General features: G+C 49.6%; 1 protein-coding gene across 1 annotated transcript in view; it reads right to left on the minus strand.

Annotated features, from left to right (window-relative positions):
* LOC144129249 (uncharacterized) overlaps positions 1-17,172 on the minus strand; it is a 109,893-nt gene that overhangs the window by 50,365 nt on the left and 42,356 nt on the right. The window contains exon 2 of the mRNA XM_077663261.1: positions 1,548-1,887. Coding sequence (XP_077519387.1) covers positions 1,548-1,887 — 340 coding nt within the window. The remainder of the gene's footprint in view (positions 1-1,547; positions 1,888-17,172) is intronic.

Below are 17,172 nucleotides of genomic sequence, written 5' to 3' on the forward strand. Positions count from 1 at the left end.
GCGCGGAGACCGAAGAGCCTCTCAGCCACCGCGGCACCACCCGGAAAGAACATATCGACCCAGAAAAGCAAGAAAAAGGCGGCATTGAAACTGCAGGCAGAACCATCCCAAATTGAAGCAGAAGCGCGTTAGGCGTGACACAGTGGCAGCGTCGGAAACGAGAGCTAATGTGCATGGTCGTGGATCAAATAGCGGCAGAGGTTAAAAAGGTTGAATGCCTTGCTGGCCATGCTGGTCACGGCATGTGGCGTGCGATTACTCTGAGTTTGTTTTGGTTTTTGTGGTATATATAGAAGCCTGTGAATAAAAATTCTTGTCGTTGCGAGCAAGCGCTGTGTCCCCTCTGTGTCGTTGTTTGTGAGCGCCTGGATTTATCATAATCACGAGGTGTGCTCCACCTGGCCAGCCGGCTTCACCTTTTGTGCCGCTTCCGCCTGCAGGAAGAGCCTGATGGACAGATAGAGCTGATACATTCTTTGCGCATGAGGGCTGCGCTACTTTAGTCGCTGCATGGGCCCAGAAACGATAGAGCCCGGTTTCGAAGACAAAGATAATCAGACACATATAGATTAGTGGCAACGAGTCGTCGATGCATAAGCGGCCGTATGTGGCATCTGATGGCTATAATTTCGTGCGGAAGGCAACATTGCAGAGCCGTGCTCTGACAAAGCCGTGGTTCGCAAAGTAGCAGTACTCCTCTATCGTTACGAATCTGATTAATATGGCCGACATGTCACCAGCTGTCATACACGCTTCAACCACGATTCACATGCTTTTGTATGACCACTTTTCACCACTGTCTCCCCCCCCTCCCCATTTATGTAATGTCCCATACGGGATGTTCAAGGGTACAAGAAATGATGAAATGATGATGATAGTTATATTACGTCCCTAAAGCAAATTGTTGGCAGTAAGGGTCTCAGCGAGGAGAACATGAGTGTCCTGAAGAGACTGGAAAGCGCAGCATTAAAGTAACGACGCAATTTTTAACGATTAATCTCTTTTAATGGATTTAGCATTTTTTACTGTAACACGGATTCCACTTAACTATACAAACATCAGATACAACGAACACAATCCGCGTGACCGTCAGGTTTTATAAGTGGGCTCGACTGTATGTCGCGTAATCCGTTAATCTCAGGGTCGACTGTGCTACATGTGCGCGCCGCACAGTTTTCTTTTCTTTTTCAACTTCCCGTGGCATTCCCATATAGAGCGCGTAGGCTCTGCGAATTTCCCTCCCTTTCCAGCTTCCGCCACGGCTTTCCATTCCCTGTGCCCTCACCCAGCCTCTAACTCCGGTGATCCCTCACTGCGCGGTTGAGGTGTCCACCGAGAATTGAGGCAGTTACTGCGCCTTTAATTTCTTCAAATCCAATTTTCATTTTTCACTCTGTGCACTCGCACACTCGCTTTACAAGGATGAGCGAAGAAGAGTTACGCGTGCTCGGCGGCCGAAGGTGTCCCATCAAAGGCCCTCCAAAACACGAGAAGCGGCCTTGCCGAACTCTGAAAAGACGGCACTGCACCCCTGAGGTGGTGCTCACCTGAGGTAGTCCCTCTTGCAGAGTATGAGGTTGGCCTTGGTGAAGAGCGTGGAGCCCACCTCCCCGAGGCGGCAGTCGCAGCAGGCGCACTTGAGGCAGTCCTCGTGCCACAGCTGGTCCAGCGCCTTGAGCAGGAACCGCTCGCGGATGGGCTTCTGACAGCCCGCGCACTCGGGACCCGGCAGAGAGCCGGACATGGCCGGGTGAGGGCCCACCCCGGGCCCACCTTGTCCGAGGTGGTTGGAGGCGCCGCCGTTGCCACCTGTTCCCACCCCACCTCCTCCCCCGCCCCCGGCGGCGCCCCGTCGCGAAGAGCCGGTCGTCTTCATCTTCTTGGGCCCTGCGTAACCAGAAAAGATGCCAGGGTGTGAGCATTTATGCAGTCTTGGGGTGTCGCTACAGTCTTTTGTAGCGAAAGCTGCATTGCTACACAGCTACAAGCTCGCAGTTTCGCCGTGCTCGCATTCCCCCCGTGGTCGCACCACACCACGTGACCAACCGCGTGACTGGTCACGTGACCAACCGCGTGACGAACCACGTGACAACAACTAGCCAGACCAGACTAACCTGGACTTGCAATCAAGATTAACCAAGGCTAACCAAGCTATGCCTTAGCTTTCGCTACGTATATGATGGCATAGCCGAGCCAAGCCACTGCCAATTTTTTTTTTTCACTGCGCATTCATGGACGACTGTTTATGGCAGGCTAGTTAAGTGCGTACAAAAATGGACCTTTGTTGTCAGGCAGATCAGATCATTAAAGCGGAACAGTTAACTGAAAGAGCGTGACAGGACAACATGCTTTACCCGCTTTATCGACTGACTCAGCAAGGAGAGAACGCAGCAGTGTTTTTTTTTTTTCTTTCAAATAACCCCATACTACCAAATCTGGTGGCCTCACTTCAATGGCGGTGAAATGCGAGGCGCAAGTACTGCGCTATGTCAGTGCACGTAAAAGAACCCCCGATGATCGAAATTATTCGGAGTCTTTCACTACGGCGCCCCTCATGGCCTGATTCGCATTGGGAAGTTAAATCCCCAAACCAAACCGTTATGTGCTCCTAGCACTAATTCAAGGTGAGATTTAAGCGACATTGAGACTTTCAGTCTTCTCATTCTATCCTGCCAATAAACAAAAGTGCTGTTATCTAAGACATTAAAACAAATCTTTTGAATTCCAACGTGTATTGAGATGACGACAAGGGGGGCGCTGCACTTGAAGAATTTTCTGGGGCATGAATTTTGAACCTCCGAGGAAGCGCGCGGCGCTTGATTTGCATTTCCCGAAGAAAGGAAGGGAAAGAAAGGAACTACTAAGTTGCTCCGTGTTCGAAAGCGCATCTACCGAAGCCAAGCAGCAGTCTGTACCTGCCTGCAGTAACAAGGTTCATATGCACATGTGCACATGAGCCTCAGAAACCATGCGTGAGAATGATGTAATTCATGATTACGCGCCTGTGCGAGGCAGAAGTTTCCAGCACGATGCATGTCAACTTTACCACCACATATTACTCGCGCGATAAGAAAGCTGCTATCGCCGAGAAAGTTGCGCACAAATGACTGCAGCAGCAATTTCCACGCGCGAAAAGGCTACTTTTGCCACAAAAGTCGGAGAGAAAAATGGTTTATTTTCCACGCGGAAAGGCAACCGCTCGCAGCTTCCTCTGCAGCGATTGCGCGGCATTTGCTTCGTGTTGGTACTTCCTGCTTTTACTGCAGTTTTTCGCGGTTAGACGCGCCAGCGCGAAGTTCCTGATGGGCGTATCTCGCAGGGGTTAAGCCTACATTTTGAGGGAAGGGCGAACACAGTGTGCGTTTAGGGAAAGGCGAACACGGCAATCACGGCAGCGTGGAGGCGGTAGCAAACGAGGAAGAAAGGAAAGGGGGCGTGGTGCAGTGGAGACGCGGGAAAAACGAGGGAGCGTTTCGCGCGTGAAAAGCGACGAAGGGAGGAAGGACATGCGCTAAACATTTTCACCGCCGCTCGTGGCACTTTTTCGGGCTCTTCTTTCAGGAGCCACCAATCTATCATTCGTCCAAGCGTGAACACCGTTGGCGCAGAGATACCGACACCACCTCCACCACTACTGCCGCCGCCGCCGTCATCGCTCTCGTGGCAACGTCGACAAAGGACTTGTGCTCTCTTTTTCTTTTTTTGCAGGGCGTGATGAAGTAAGCGGCTCGTCTGACCGTATATTACTGCTAGCACTAAGCGCAGGCTCGCGTCTGCTACTTGACGACGTCTCTGAGCGACAAGTACAAAGGAAAAACCAAATAAGCGCTAGAAAATAAAGGGAACAAAAAACTAACGCCATCGAGGCTGGAAGCAAAGGTGGCCTGAAAGCATCCGTTACGCTTTTGCCAGCGATTCGCGGCTTATGCGCGCCCGATATGCTCTTATAGCGGGCAGAGTGGCAGCGCTCTGTACGCGCGCGCCTTGTATTGGTTGCGCCGTTAGGCTTCGCTCCTTATCGCGGTGGCGGCGACACGCGAGGGAAGAGGAGAGAAGGCGTTGAAGAGGGCCGACGTTCGGGGGGTTCATTAAATTTCAACGAGGGGGCGACGTCACGGAGGGAGGGAAACTACGGGCGAGCCAGAGGAGCACGAAGAGGAGGATGGAGACACCGAAAGCCGCGGCGGAGGCGAGTCTCCGGAAATGAAGAAGACCAAGGACGGAGCTCGGCCGAACGATAAGGCAGCCGCTGCGGCCGGACCAAGAGCAATCATGAATAAACCACAGATAGCGCGGCGCGGGTAGCACCATTATGGTTCGCGAGAGAGCGGCAAGAAGGTGTGGGTCTTGTAAAGACCACGTTTTGGGGGCGACATCGACGAAGGGAGAGAGGGAGGAGGGGCTCGTAATGATGCTGCCGGGACTCAATGACGGGGACGCAGCAAAAGAGCTGCAGGGGCGTCGTCTCGTCCGTCTAGGACATTTTTACTCTAGTGGCACTTTTGTTGGGCACGTTTTTGGTGCTTCCCTATCATCCCTCTTCCCGAGGCGGAAGTGACTGACCGACGCGCGGTTTCCGCGGCTCGCGCGCTATCTCTCCGATAAGGGCTGGCGATCAGTGGCGCGCGTCGTCACCTGTCTCCGCTGCCGGCTCCCGGACGAAGGTCCAGATAGGCCGGACACTGCCTTGCCGGCGGCTCTGTGTGCCGCTGTCCCGGTGAAAGGAAGAAGAGAGCCAGCCTGTCCAAGTCTTTATCGCCACTGCCTCTGTGTTTGCTGGCTCGCGCGGCCAGCCTCGAGCTTCCCCAGTTTCACTCATGAATCCAAGAGTGGTGCCTCTTGATTCTCAGAGTGGACGGAAGAAGAATAAGAGGCAGCTGGATGAACGCTGCTGATATTCAACCACGGTTCCTCTGGATGAACCTCCAGGGTGGTGATGAACGGTTGTTGCCGGCTGTGCGTCGCGGATGGTGCAGAAGGAAAGATAAGCTAATGATGCCGGAACTTGAGCGAATTGAGAGAGAGAGAGAGAGAGCTAGCTGCTGCACTGAGAGCTTTTTGCTGGCAGCATTCGTGGCTTTTCTGAACGAGTGAAGAAATTATCGTTTTAGTCTGCTGTAGTTTAATAGTCCCTTGGAAGTTAACCCCATGGAGGGAGCTATACGCGTTCAGAAATGAAAAAGTCTACTAGTGTTGACTATCACACAATTTAGTTTGTCTGTTATTTGAAATTGAAATTGAAATTAAAAGTTTAAGGCCGAACGCTCTACCGACTGAGCTATCCGGGCAGTTACTGATCCGACTACTGATCCGGATTACCCGGGTTCGAACCCGACCACAGCGGCTGCGTTTTTATGGCGGCAAAACGCTAAGGCGCCCGTGTGCTGTGTGATGTCAGTGCGCGTTAAAGATCCCCAGGTGGTCGAAATTATTCCGGAGCCCTCCACTGCGGCACCTCTTTCTTCCTTCATTCTCTCACTTCCTCCTTTATCCCTTCGCTTACGGCGCGGTTCAGGTGTCCAACGATATACTGCGCCATTTCCTTTCCCCCAAAACCAATTATTATTAAATTAAAGGTTTATTTTTCCACACACACATTACAGTGGGAAAAAGCGACGCTGGGCAATAAGCTGTGTAATGCAGCTTGAAGTAGCACCCAATTCCCCAAGAATACATCCTTTGGTCATAATGATTCGCTCAGATTTGTAAAGCCATCCTTATTAAGGCACTAACCCCAAAGTACCTATGATGTTTACCAGTAGTTCTTGTAACTGAACTTAAATCCAGTTTCAACTGACACAAAACCCCACTCTTTTCATGCATTTGCATCTAATTTAAGCATCAGACATGACGGCGTGAATCTCGCTGGGCGTCTCAACGTTCATAAACTCACGGAGACCTTTCTCGGACGAAAAGCAACCGCCATACGGCGCCACCGTTGGCCGTGTAAGATCGACTGCGAAGGAGCTAGAATGGCCGCTCATACGGAACTACATCAGGTACGAAGGAGCTATCACGCAAGAACGTCAACAGGTTGGTCTGCTTAACGTGTACATAGCGGAAGCTCATGCTCCAGGACGCTGTCCTGGCGAACCCTCCTGAAAATGCCCCGAACTGATGGGGTGTTGGTAATAATAATAATAATAATTGGTTTTTGGGGGGAAAGGAAATGGCGCAGTATCTGTCTCATATATCGTTGGACACCTGAACCGCGCCGTAAGGGAAAGGATAAAGGAGGGACTGAAAGAAGAAAGGAGAGAAGAGGTGCCGTAGTGGAGGGCTCCGGAGTAATTTCGACCACCTGGGGATCTTTAACGTGCACTGACATCGCACAGCACACGGGCGCCTTAGCGTTTTTCCTCCATAAAAACGCAGCCGCCGCGGTCGGGTTCGAACCCCGGAACTCCGGATCAGTACCGATAGCACTATTACTGTAACAATAAAAGTAACTTTTAAAACGAGGCAGAATAAACTCTCCCTCGCAAAACAGCCCCAATGGTTTCTTCGCCATAAGCACTAAACTTGACAATGACCTTCTCATACCTTCAATTGCGTGCTGCGTATTTTTTCATAGGAACGCCGTTCCTTAAGACCGCTTGCGATAAATTTATCTTCCACGCCACTTTAGTTCTCCGGCTTAACATTTAAAAAATTCTTGCGAGTAAATTGACAAACTGCCACTTTCTGTGTCGAGTAAAACTGCACAAGGACCCTTGAACAATTCTTAGCACAGCTGAATAAGCAAAATAAAAACTTGTTTAAATGGTAGGAACGCTAAATTCTCACCAAGAAGAACAGCGCACCTTAGTTTATTAAAGTGAAGATTTTTGGGTATTTCTTTTTTTTTTTCTTTTGTAGTCACATGACAAGCAAAGCAACATACCTAAAGCAGCAGCACAGCTTTTTCTTAGCGAACCTAGGGGGGAAAGAGAGAGGGATGAAATATAAATGTGTCCTAAATGGCGCACATGTTCAGAATGCCTACGTACTAAATGTTTACATGCGCTCGTTTCATTTGTCGCACATCCTTTCTGGCTCCACTTTTACGCGCCTCGCTTATCGAGAAGCCTGACTCCTAACGACAGTCGTCAAGGGGGGCCACCGCCTGGCGTTGGAACAGATTGCCGCCGCCACTTAAGCAAAACAACCGTCCGTAAAACAGACGCTGACGCCTCAACGCCGGTCGACCCGTGGACTCAGCGTCGGTGCCAGGCCAGGCGCGTTCCCCGTTATGACCAAACTCGTATAATGCGCTCTCCGCTGAACCCGCAATAAAAGGTAAAAAAAAAGGAAAAATAAAGAATCAAAGCGAAGAAGTGGCGTTCTCACTTTCGCTTTACGGTCCGCAGCCGTCTTTGAGCGTACGAATCCGAGGCGACCTTTTGTGTAACGGTTCCAGAAGCGGAGACGGGGCCACTTAGTGTTGCGTGCTGCTGCCCTTCTCGTAACGGCGCACACGAACAGGGCCTGACGTCAGCGACACCACTCGGCAAACGACCACTTCATGCATAGCACCCTTCTTTGTGCTGGCCGCGGCAATGCTGCGTGCTTAAGCACCGCGCACCACAGGTCGGATGGCGGGCCGCCAACAGTAGTGGTGGTTGGCTGCCGTCGGTCGACCCGACATCGCGCTATTTGGCTTCTCCAACGATGAGGGAAACAAGCCGCTAAGAGAAGATGAAGGTGGTATGGAGAAAAGGGCGTAAGAGCAGAAGGGAACGCTTTGGGAAAAGTAACGAGACAGAAAAATGGAAAGAAGAGGGAAAGCTCGTGCACGCCAAGTGGACGAGATCCCTCGAAGAGAAAGAGGCCACGCAAAGGCCTGGGTGAGCGGGGGTGGGGGGGTCTACGCAATTTCAGAAAAGCTACTTAAGATGATTGCGCCTCGTCGCACCCTGAAGTTTCTCGAGCTCCGTGCCGGGGAGGCAGGGCAAGACAAAGAGGGAAAGAAGGGAGGAGGAAAGAAGAGGAGAAGTAGCGCGAGATATGAAAACCCTTGTTACACACACGAGCGCGAGCTTGCACGAGCCGTCCATTCTTTTTTTTTCTTCATCGTTCACTCCCGGTTTATAATTTTACGCCTTCTCTCCCACTTCTTCTCGTCTGTTCCAGGAGCCTACGAGAGCCGATATTTCTCCCACCTCCCTCTCCCCAAAACCGATGCAAGCAACGCATTTAATATTTTTTTTTTCGCCCCAATGGTGCCAGGAATTTGAGCGATTGATTTGGAGTGGTCTGACGCCCTTCCCGCTTCCTCCCTTTTCATCCCTTGTTTTGCACCTTTCGCCTTCACAGCCGACCGCCTTGTTTGTTCTTGTTATTAATGCCCCCCTCGCGCTCCGTCTTCCTCTCTTGCTTTTCTTCTCTTTTATATCGGGGCCCTCTCCTACTCGCCCCTTGGCTGGTATGAATTTCTCTTTCCATTCGGCGGCGGTGCCCTGCAGGAGTCTACAGTGAAGATGGTCACCTCGCACATCCCGAATCGGCTCGAAAAAGGGAAGCCATCTAAATGCATGTGCGAGTGCGAAAGGGAAGGCGAGTCAAAAGAGGAGTAAAGGAGAGTACATGGAGCATATTAAGAGAGTAAAGGAGCGGCACGTGCACGTTGTGGACTCCCCTCCTACCCTGTTTGACGGGAAGGGAGGGGATCGAAGGGAGTGGGAAAAGAGGGAAGTGTGCCGCGGTTGCGCGGCCTAGCATCGACGAAAGCAAGGACGGGTGCGCGTGTTTCTCCGGCTTTAAGCTCACTCTTGGAAATTAACTGCGACTCCTCGTCGCGTATGCCGGCGCGTGTACACAAGAGTAGACAGCGCAGCACCACACTCGGACTGCCTTCTTGCCAAATGAGAATCGAAGAGTGAGAGACGACGAAAAAAATAAGGAACGCCGAGCGGTCTTGCGGGTGCCTGTTTGTGACAGTTCGTGCGTGTGTGTGTGCGCGCTATTAGGCGCGCCCCGCCGCTGGACGACGTGCTTGCTCGAACGAGGCAGCTTAACGACTGCGAATGCAGCATAACGGAGGCGCTGGAAGTTCGTTTCCGGCCGATGAAGTGCGGCGGAGAGAGTGAAGCGAGAGTCCTAGAGAAGCTGAATTCATGTGTAAGGAATAAGGCGGGAAGTTAGTGGAAATGAGTCATTTAACAAAGTGAAGAAGCTGCTTAAGGTGGCCCCACAAGCCTGTTCGCTGAAAACTGTCTTAATTTATTAGGAGTTGATCGTTATTGTATCAAGAACTATTGCAGGGCTAAGTGATGACAAAGTCGCACTTGTATGTGGCAACTGAAAACTGCTGTTGTTCCCATGCTGCCTAAGTTTCAACTGTCTAGGTGGTGCTAGGCGGGAAGCGACGGCTCCGTACCCTTACAAAAATGGTCTACAGACAGTCTATAGACTTCTTATAGACTCTGTTGCCTTCCTATAGATATTTATTTCTGTCTATTCATAGTCTATAGGCTGTCTATAGACAAATGTCTTCTAAAAGTGTATGGCCATAAATCTATAGCTTGTCTATAGACTGTCTATGGGATATTTATTGCCTATAGACTGTCCACTAGGGTTTGTCTACAGAGAGTCGATAGACTTTATAGACATAAGGTCTATAAAAAAGTCTATAGACTGTCTAAAGAAAATTTTGTAAGGGTAGGTTACCAATCCCTGGTCATGTGGTCAAGTCTGGCCTCTAAGTGATCCCATTTGAAAGGGCGGAATTAAAAAAGACATCGCTGTCTCTTATTCGCTCCGGGGAAGTCCAAAACTCTGCATATTCTTTTGTTTTCTGTTTGTTTGTTTGCTCGGTTGCTAAGCGTCTTCCTTTGTTCTAAATTGCCTTCACTCACCGCCAGCGCGTGTGACAAATATGGCGATATGATTATCGCTCTCCTGGTCTCTGCTGTCCTGGCTTGCTCGAGTGTGTTGAACTGCACTATTCGCTGGTCGAAAGAGCGGTGGCCGGCGCAGAAACGGTGGAAAATTGATAACTTAAATAAAGATAGGTTTTTTGAGGTCCGCCGAAACCGGCGCAGTATCGTTTTAAAATTTAGAATTTTTCTCGATAGACGTATGCTTGTTAAGCTTCAACTGACCGCCCGCAATTCATATGTTTGTACTACTCATACCAATGTCAGAAACATAACTAGCGGCATGACCAAAACTTTGCCAGCCATATCGCAGAAATTGATAATGATGATAAATGATACCTTTACGAAACTATAGACGCCGCGTCTAAAGGCCTTCAAACAAGGTGGTGATAAGCAGCTTCTTTTTCTTGATTTGCCAAAGCACGATGGTTCTTGGTCGATCTTTATTGCTTCCTATTCAGAAAAAAAGTTGCCATAGTTGTGCATATAACTTGATGAGCCATTACAAAATATTTATATCGTTAAAGATTGGGTCAATTGACTAAAATCAACAACTTAAAAAATCAAATTTGCCACACGTGTCTTATGTGGCATCTTTTGAACGATAAAATTCTAGATACCCATGTACTTGCGATTTCAGCCCATGTTAAAGAACCCTAGGCGGTCGAAATTTCCGGAACCCTTCACTACGGCGTCCCTCATAGCCCGAGTCGCTTTGGGACGTTAAACTTTATACGTCAAACCAAAACTTTACCAATTTTTTAATAATGAGGTTATTATAGAGGGTTCCTCCATAATAGTGGAACACTTGTCTTTATTACTCGACCCTTTTGTATTAGGGACGAAGCATAGAGCACCAGTTGAAAGACAATACTGTTCTTTTCGCCGCAAACATCTACCGCTACTGCTTCCGCCTTCTCTGCATGAACATTCACGTGTTCTAATCGTTCCGGCAGGCGTTCCCGTTTCTTGCGTAACCGATATGCACTGTTTGGTGCATACTGCTATTTCTAAAAGTGTCGACGCCAACGGCTACAAGTGGAAAGCCTTCACACCGCCATACGTGTCGTGTCCCACCAAAAACACACGCGCAACCGGGAACCCGGCTCCATTTCCGACGTTTCGGCCGGAAGCTTCCGCGGCGGATACGGCGGCGCCGCAACGTGCCCGCGTCCATTGGTTTCTTGCTGGTCAGAGCTTGCCAGCCGGCGCTCCCATTCAATGCCGCTCTGTTCCGCGCAACCCCCACCCATGCGCGTGCATCCTTGCCTCCACCATTCTCTTGCAAGCGACACCCACAAGCACGCAAACACACACTCTGACGCCAGCCGCTGCGTGAAAGCCAAACTGACGCGGCCCGACGAGCAACAGAAGCAAGCTGGGAGCGAACGTTCGCGCTCGGCGCATCTCCGCGCTCGCGGCTGAAATCGGCCCGAGCTCCTCCGAGATAGCCGCCGCCGCGCAGTGTCTGCTCGGGCGCAGACTGCCGGGACGTTGGCGTTGCATGTGCATCCATGTGCTGCGCCGAACGCTGGCGCCTCTGCCGACAATTGTCGGAAGCCAGTGGACGAAAGCGCCCGGAACCAGCGTAGCGTTCGCCGACCGCGTCATGCGAGACCGGAAGCGGCGGGGACGTTTGTTTCCGGTCTTCCCCCTCCCTGTTTCGGTTACGCGGAAACTTCACTGCGTCCCTTCTCTCCGTGGTAGCGGGACGGTGGCGGCGTCACTAGCGCTGATAAGAAAATTACTGCGGCCTCTGCGAAAAGGAACTCGCTGAAGGAACAACGGGCATGGTCTAGCGCGGCAACGGGGAAAACGCGCGGAGGGAGAGAATGGCAGCTTCCTCCGGCACACCACCGCACGTGGATGCAAACCACTGTGTGGCATACTTTATTTTTTTTTATTTCTGCAACTGGGATCGTTCTCCGATCACACTCGTGTCGAAAGTAGCGCCGCTGCTATGTCCCCGTCTTCATAATCGATGCTCTGCATGCACGGCGATGGTGGAGCGTCCGCTTAGGAAGTGGCAACAGGCGGGATGAGTAGTTACGGAGTACAACAGTAATTGGAGATTTTTCTTTTTTCTAGCTTCTGTTGGCTTCCGTTACGAACTTAGTAACTGGATGAGCTGTTATTCACGAAAGTTGTAAACCGGCGCTCACCACCACTCGGAAGTCGTTCGTGCAATCTAGGAGCCTGGAATTTAATGGCTGAAGAAGGCGTTGTTTAAGCATCTTACTGTGTGCTGAGGTATAAGTGTTTGGAAATCTGTGGGAAAATATGAGCTTTTTAGAGAACCTTGATGAACACCACCCAGACGATGATGCGCATGCACAGCCTAATGAGGAGGGCTTCATCCGTGCACGAGCGAGCAATCTCTCTGGTTGCGCGTCTTTGTCCGGAGCAGCATAGTGTTCACTATGCTACTACTGCGACTACGGCGTGGAAAACTTTTCGCTGAGTACGGCTTGATCTGTTGTTTGGTTCATTGGGTGCAACGTCTTAAAGCGACTCTGGCTATGCGGGACGCTGTAGTGGAGGGATCCGGATAATTTCAACCACCTGGGGTTCGTTAAAGTGTACAGAAAGCGCAAAGTATACAATTTTCAAGCATTTCGCCTCTCTTGAAATGCGACCGCCGAGGCTGGTATAGCACCCGCGTCTTTCGGTTCCGCAGCCGAGCACTATAATCACTGAGCCACCGCGGCGGCTTGGCTTGATATCTGCCTGCACTTTCCTTTGAATGGCTAAAGGAATGGATGTATAATAGGTTGTGTAAAGGACTAAAAACAAGGAAACAAGCAGTACTAGGCTTCCGTGCCTATTTTATCAAACGTAGCTCCTTATTGGTTCTAGTGCACATTTTTGTCGTTTTTCCGCTCTTTTAACTAACTATTGCCTGGAATTTATTAGCTTTGTTCGTTTAGTCGGGGGAAAAAAGTGTCTGGACCGCGTGATCCGCAAGGAAAACCGGTAGCTCTGTTATTAGCAGCCGGCTGAAGTCCTCCTTTTCGGGGGTGAAAGAAGAGGATTCCGACTTTCATCGCCGCAAGTGGGGTCTCCAGACAGCGACTAGTAATTGAACTACAGACTTCGTTTGCAGATGACGCGGTCCACAGACTTTTTTCCCCGACTGTACAACCGCACATGCACTGCAGCGAGCTGAAAACATTTCCAGCAACCTTGTTTAATTCTTTCATGCAATATCCGCGCATTTCCTACAATTTCTATGCTACACTGAGACGAAAAATTTGCCTCCGTGCTGGCTTCACCCGCCGCGTTGGTCAAAGTATACGCGAGCACTTTTCCAACCCAGACTCGATGCTCGAAGTAAAAAAGGCTAATAAAGAAATGAAAAGCGTGCGGTCCTGTCTCATAGGCGATGCTTCAACAATGCTCCTCAAGGGCAGCACAAGATCCGGAGAGTAATGGGAAAATGCTGAACTCCGCCCTCGTATTCAGCAACAACTTTGGGAAGATTTACGACTGTGCCGATGCTCCGAGGGCATCGCTTAGCGTCAGTCAACAGCGGCAGGGGTCCAAACTCTTGACCCAGGCAGCGATCATAGAGTCTCGTTTCGTGGCAGCCTCGCAAAAGCGTTTTTGTACGCCTTCTCTTTATCACAACACTGCCGTAAGCTGACAGGCGTGGGCTTCGCTCTTTAGGCGGAAGACAGTGCAGTTAGTTCTCATTGGCGAACAACTCCACACCAAAAAATGGGTGGAGCTCTGCACGGGAATACCGCACATTGTTTACTAGGAAGCGCAAAAAACGGACGAGGGACGGAGTAGGGGACACGAAAACACGTTCGCGAGCGCCCCCTACTCTGTATGTCCCCTAGTCCCCTACGAATGTCCCCTACTCCGTCCCTCGTCCGTTTTTCGCGCTCCCTAGTAAACAACATGCACCGCCAACTAGCCTGGAAGCTTGCGCTCCTGAATACCGCACAGGCTCCATCGTTCTGTGCGTATACCCATTTTTACGTAACAGCTAGCGCTTATTTTCCACATTTATTATCATCAGCCTTACTACGCATACTGTACGTAGGACAAATGGTTCCCCCATATCTCTCCAAGTAACACTGTCCTGTGCTAGCTGCGGCCACCGCTTTTCCGAAAATTCCTTAATCTTATCCGTCCACCCCACTTTCTGCCGCCCCCTGCTACGCTTTCCTTCTCTTGGAAACTAGTCCATTACCTTTAACGACTGTCTAGCCTTCGAAATAACATGCCCTGCCCAAGCCCATTTCTTCTTGATTTCGACTAGGATGTCATTGATCCGCGTTGTGGCCCACTCTGCCCTCTTCTTGTCTGTTAACGGTACACATAAGAATTTAAGGTGAACCCTTTTGGTTAGCCTCCACGTTTGTGCCCCACAGTTGGGTCCCTGTGAAATACAGCTGTAATATATTTTTCTCGTGAAGGATATTGGTAAACTGCCACTCATTATCTCAAAAAAGATGCAAAATGCACTCCACCTCATTTGGCAGGTAGTCCTGATTCAGTTTTTTTTTGTTTGTTTTAGAAGCAGCCTTGTCTATGTTTCAAGAAGCCATGATTGTGGGCAAATAAATAGCAATTTCTATTAAAGAAATGCTAATGTAGGGGCAGCTATCCGCCGACTGTCGGCCGTTAGTCCAGCGCAGAAAAAACACGAAGAAAACAATAATAACGGCGCCCCGATATGATATGATATTATTGATTATAAAGATCGATTTTGTGTAGCGGTCATGGTTGCTAATAAGGCAAACATGGGAAATCTCGACAGAGTATACAAAGTATGGAACAGCAGCAGCAGTGCCGACACGTCAAATTTTCTTGTATTTCTTGGAGCACAGGCTATCTTCGAGCGGCCTTTGTCATGATTCGAGTGACCTACAACACGATTTCCGGCTGCCGTCGACCGAGCGTCCCGTATCACCTGTTCGGCTGCCTGTACAGTTCATGTGCGACTCGCCACAAATAGGGCAGTGTTGCCCGGCGCCACCGGACGAAGCCTTCGCCTTCATGTGGTCTGCACCCTTGGTCGCGCTAGCCCAATCGTCACAGTCTTCAAGTGTATCACGCTCATTTAAGCATTGACATTCGCCAGACCCCGTAGAGTATCTGTTACGGGTCCAATGGACTTATTTTTTGAAATGTGGCGGAGAGTTTGAAGGATGCTTCACTCCCGCCAGCGGTTGGCCCGGTATTGCAGTACCTCCGGGATCGTCCTTGTCTTTAGCGCGTCTTTACTATCCTGTCTTTCTATCCCATCTTTCAACTCTCCTACTATCTGCACGTGGTAGCGATTGTGGTTCGGCTTGAGCCAGTGAGCAGGCCTGTGCATTTTCCTTTACTTTCTACTGGCAACAACAGACAGACAGACAGCACCTGCAGTGGGCATGGAACAGCAGCAGCAATGTCGACACGTCAAATTTTCTTCTATTTCTTGGTGCAGGTTAGTCCATGTCCTTCTTTGCACTGTTAACGCACAAGCAATGTCATCCTACTGCTTTTACCATGCCCTTGTGTAGTCTGTGGATGCATATATATGTGCTAAAGGTATTGCTGCTAAGTGGCGATATTGAACAAAACAAATCATGGGCTGAACCTGAAACAATTGTGCGTGAAAGGCTTCTTTCTGCAATGAGCCTTCAGCTAATCATTGAGGCTATAGCTCGTGCGCATCGGCTAGGCAAATTGTCGTCTGATAGATTCCGTCCTGTATTAGGCAAGCTTACGAACTTTAAGATCCGAGAAGGTATTTTTACCGACAGAAGCAAAATGAAAAATGGGGTACAGGTTACGGAACATTTTTGCTCGTCAGCTCGCAACTCGCGTAACAAACTATTCGAATTTGGACAGGCAAGTGGAGAGAAGTTCGCTATTCGTCAGAACGTGTTGCTTATAAATAATAATTGTTACGTCTAGATTTCGGCATCAAATAGCGTCTGCAAATGCCACATCAATAACGAAGCATCGTCACAAAGCCCTTACAGTAGTGCTCTGACAGCCGACCAGCCCTCCGCGTAGCTATCTGCTCGTGGTCATAAGCTTCCAAATGACATATGCGTTTTGTTCTGTAACATTCGTAACGTTGTTAACAAGCGTGATTATTTGTGTACTCTGATATGTGCACTGCAGTGCAGGCACTGTGGTCCTCACCGAAATCTGGCTGAATTTGAGGATATCGAATGACGAAATACTAAACTGCGAAAAGAACTTCACTACATACCGATGTGACCGTGTCGGCACAACAGGAGGAGGTGTTCTGATAGCGGTTGCAGACCATCTGCATTCTTCACAAGTGCTATTTGTTTCTTTTCTACAAATTGCATGCGCGAGTATACGCATTAATCATCGATATACAATCTTCTGCGCATGCTATCGCCTTTCAAACACTGTCATTTTGTAATGGCCTTCATGATGTGCTCAACCGAATTTCGGTTAGATATCCTTCTTCGCCAAATTTTGTACTTGGTGATTTCAACATGCCGAAAATAAATTGGTTCGGTGCGTTGCCGTCCACTCTGGATCCGTAACTGACTTCATAAATCTGCGTGTAGAATTCTACTTCTCTCAGCTGATTACTCAGCCGACCCGTACCATACGTACTTTCGCCAATTTTCTTGATCTTGTTGTAACTACGTTTCCTGAGCAAGGTGATGGTTCGGGCTAGTGGGCATGCGTTATGATCCATAGCGCAGCAACAAACCCGGGGACAAACACAAGCGCTAAACTTCCACTACGGCTTTATTTGGTGCACACAGAATTTATACATGAAGTAAAGAACGATACCAGTCAGATTAGACAAGATACTTTGTGAACAAAGCTTAAAAATCACACGCAATACATTTCGCCGGTTGGCATACTGCTCCGAGTCGAAAAATGCCATATCTTTCTTTTTCAGCGACAATGACGGACTGCTGACGCAGCTTTCAAGTCCAGCTCTTTCGATTGCGGCAGCCTCGATAATTTCCCTTGTTAATCTATCCGCATTTCTGCCAATCACCTCGCATTCTTCAAAACCAGGCTTGCATTTATGAGCACGGCAGTGCCGTACCAAATTGCTGGAACCGCCATCCCTAACTTCCCTATGGTGCTCGCTTAACCGCTCATTAAGGCATCTGTCTGACTGCCCAATGTACGCCTTGCCGCATGAAAGCGGGATACTGTAGACTATTTCTTCAGTACACTGCACGAAAGGGTTTCTATGCCGAATCGTGCAACTATTCTGAAGCCTGCTGTCGGGACAAGTGGCCTTGCAAATGCGGGACAATTTTTCTGGTGCAGACATATACACCTTCTCTCCCACTTTTTTGTGCTACCTTCT

The sequence above is a fragment of the Amblyomma americanum genome, chromosome 4 (genome assembly GCF_052857255.1).
Source record: "Amblyomma americanum isolate KBUSLIRL-KWMA chromosome 4, ASM5285725v1, whole genome shotgun sequence".
Lineage (NCBI taxonomy): Eukaryota > Metazoa > Arthropoda > Arachnida > Ixodida > Ixodidae > Amblyomma > Amblyomma americanum.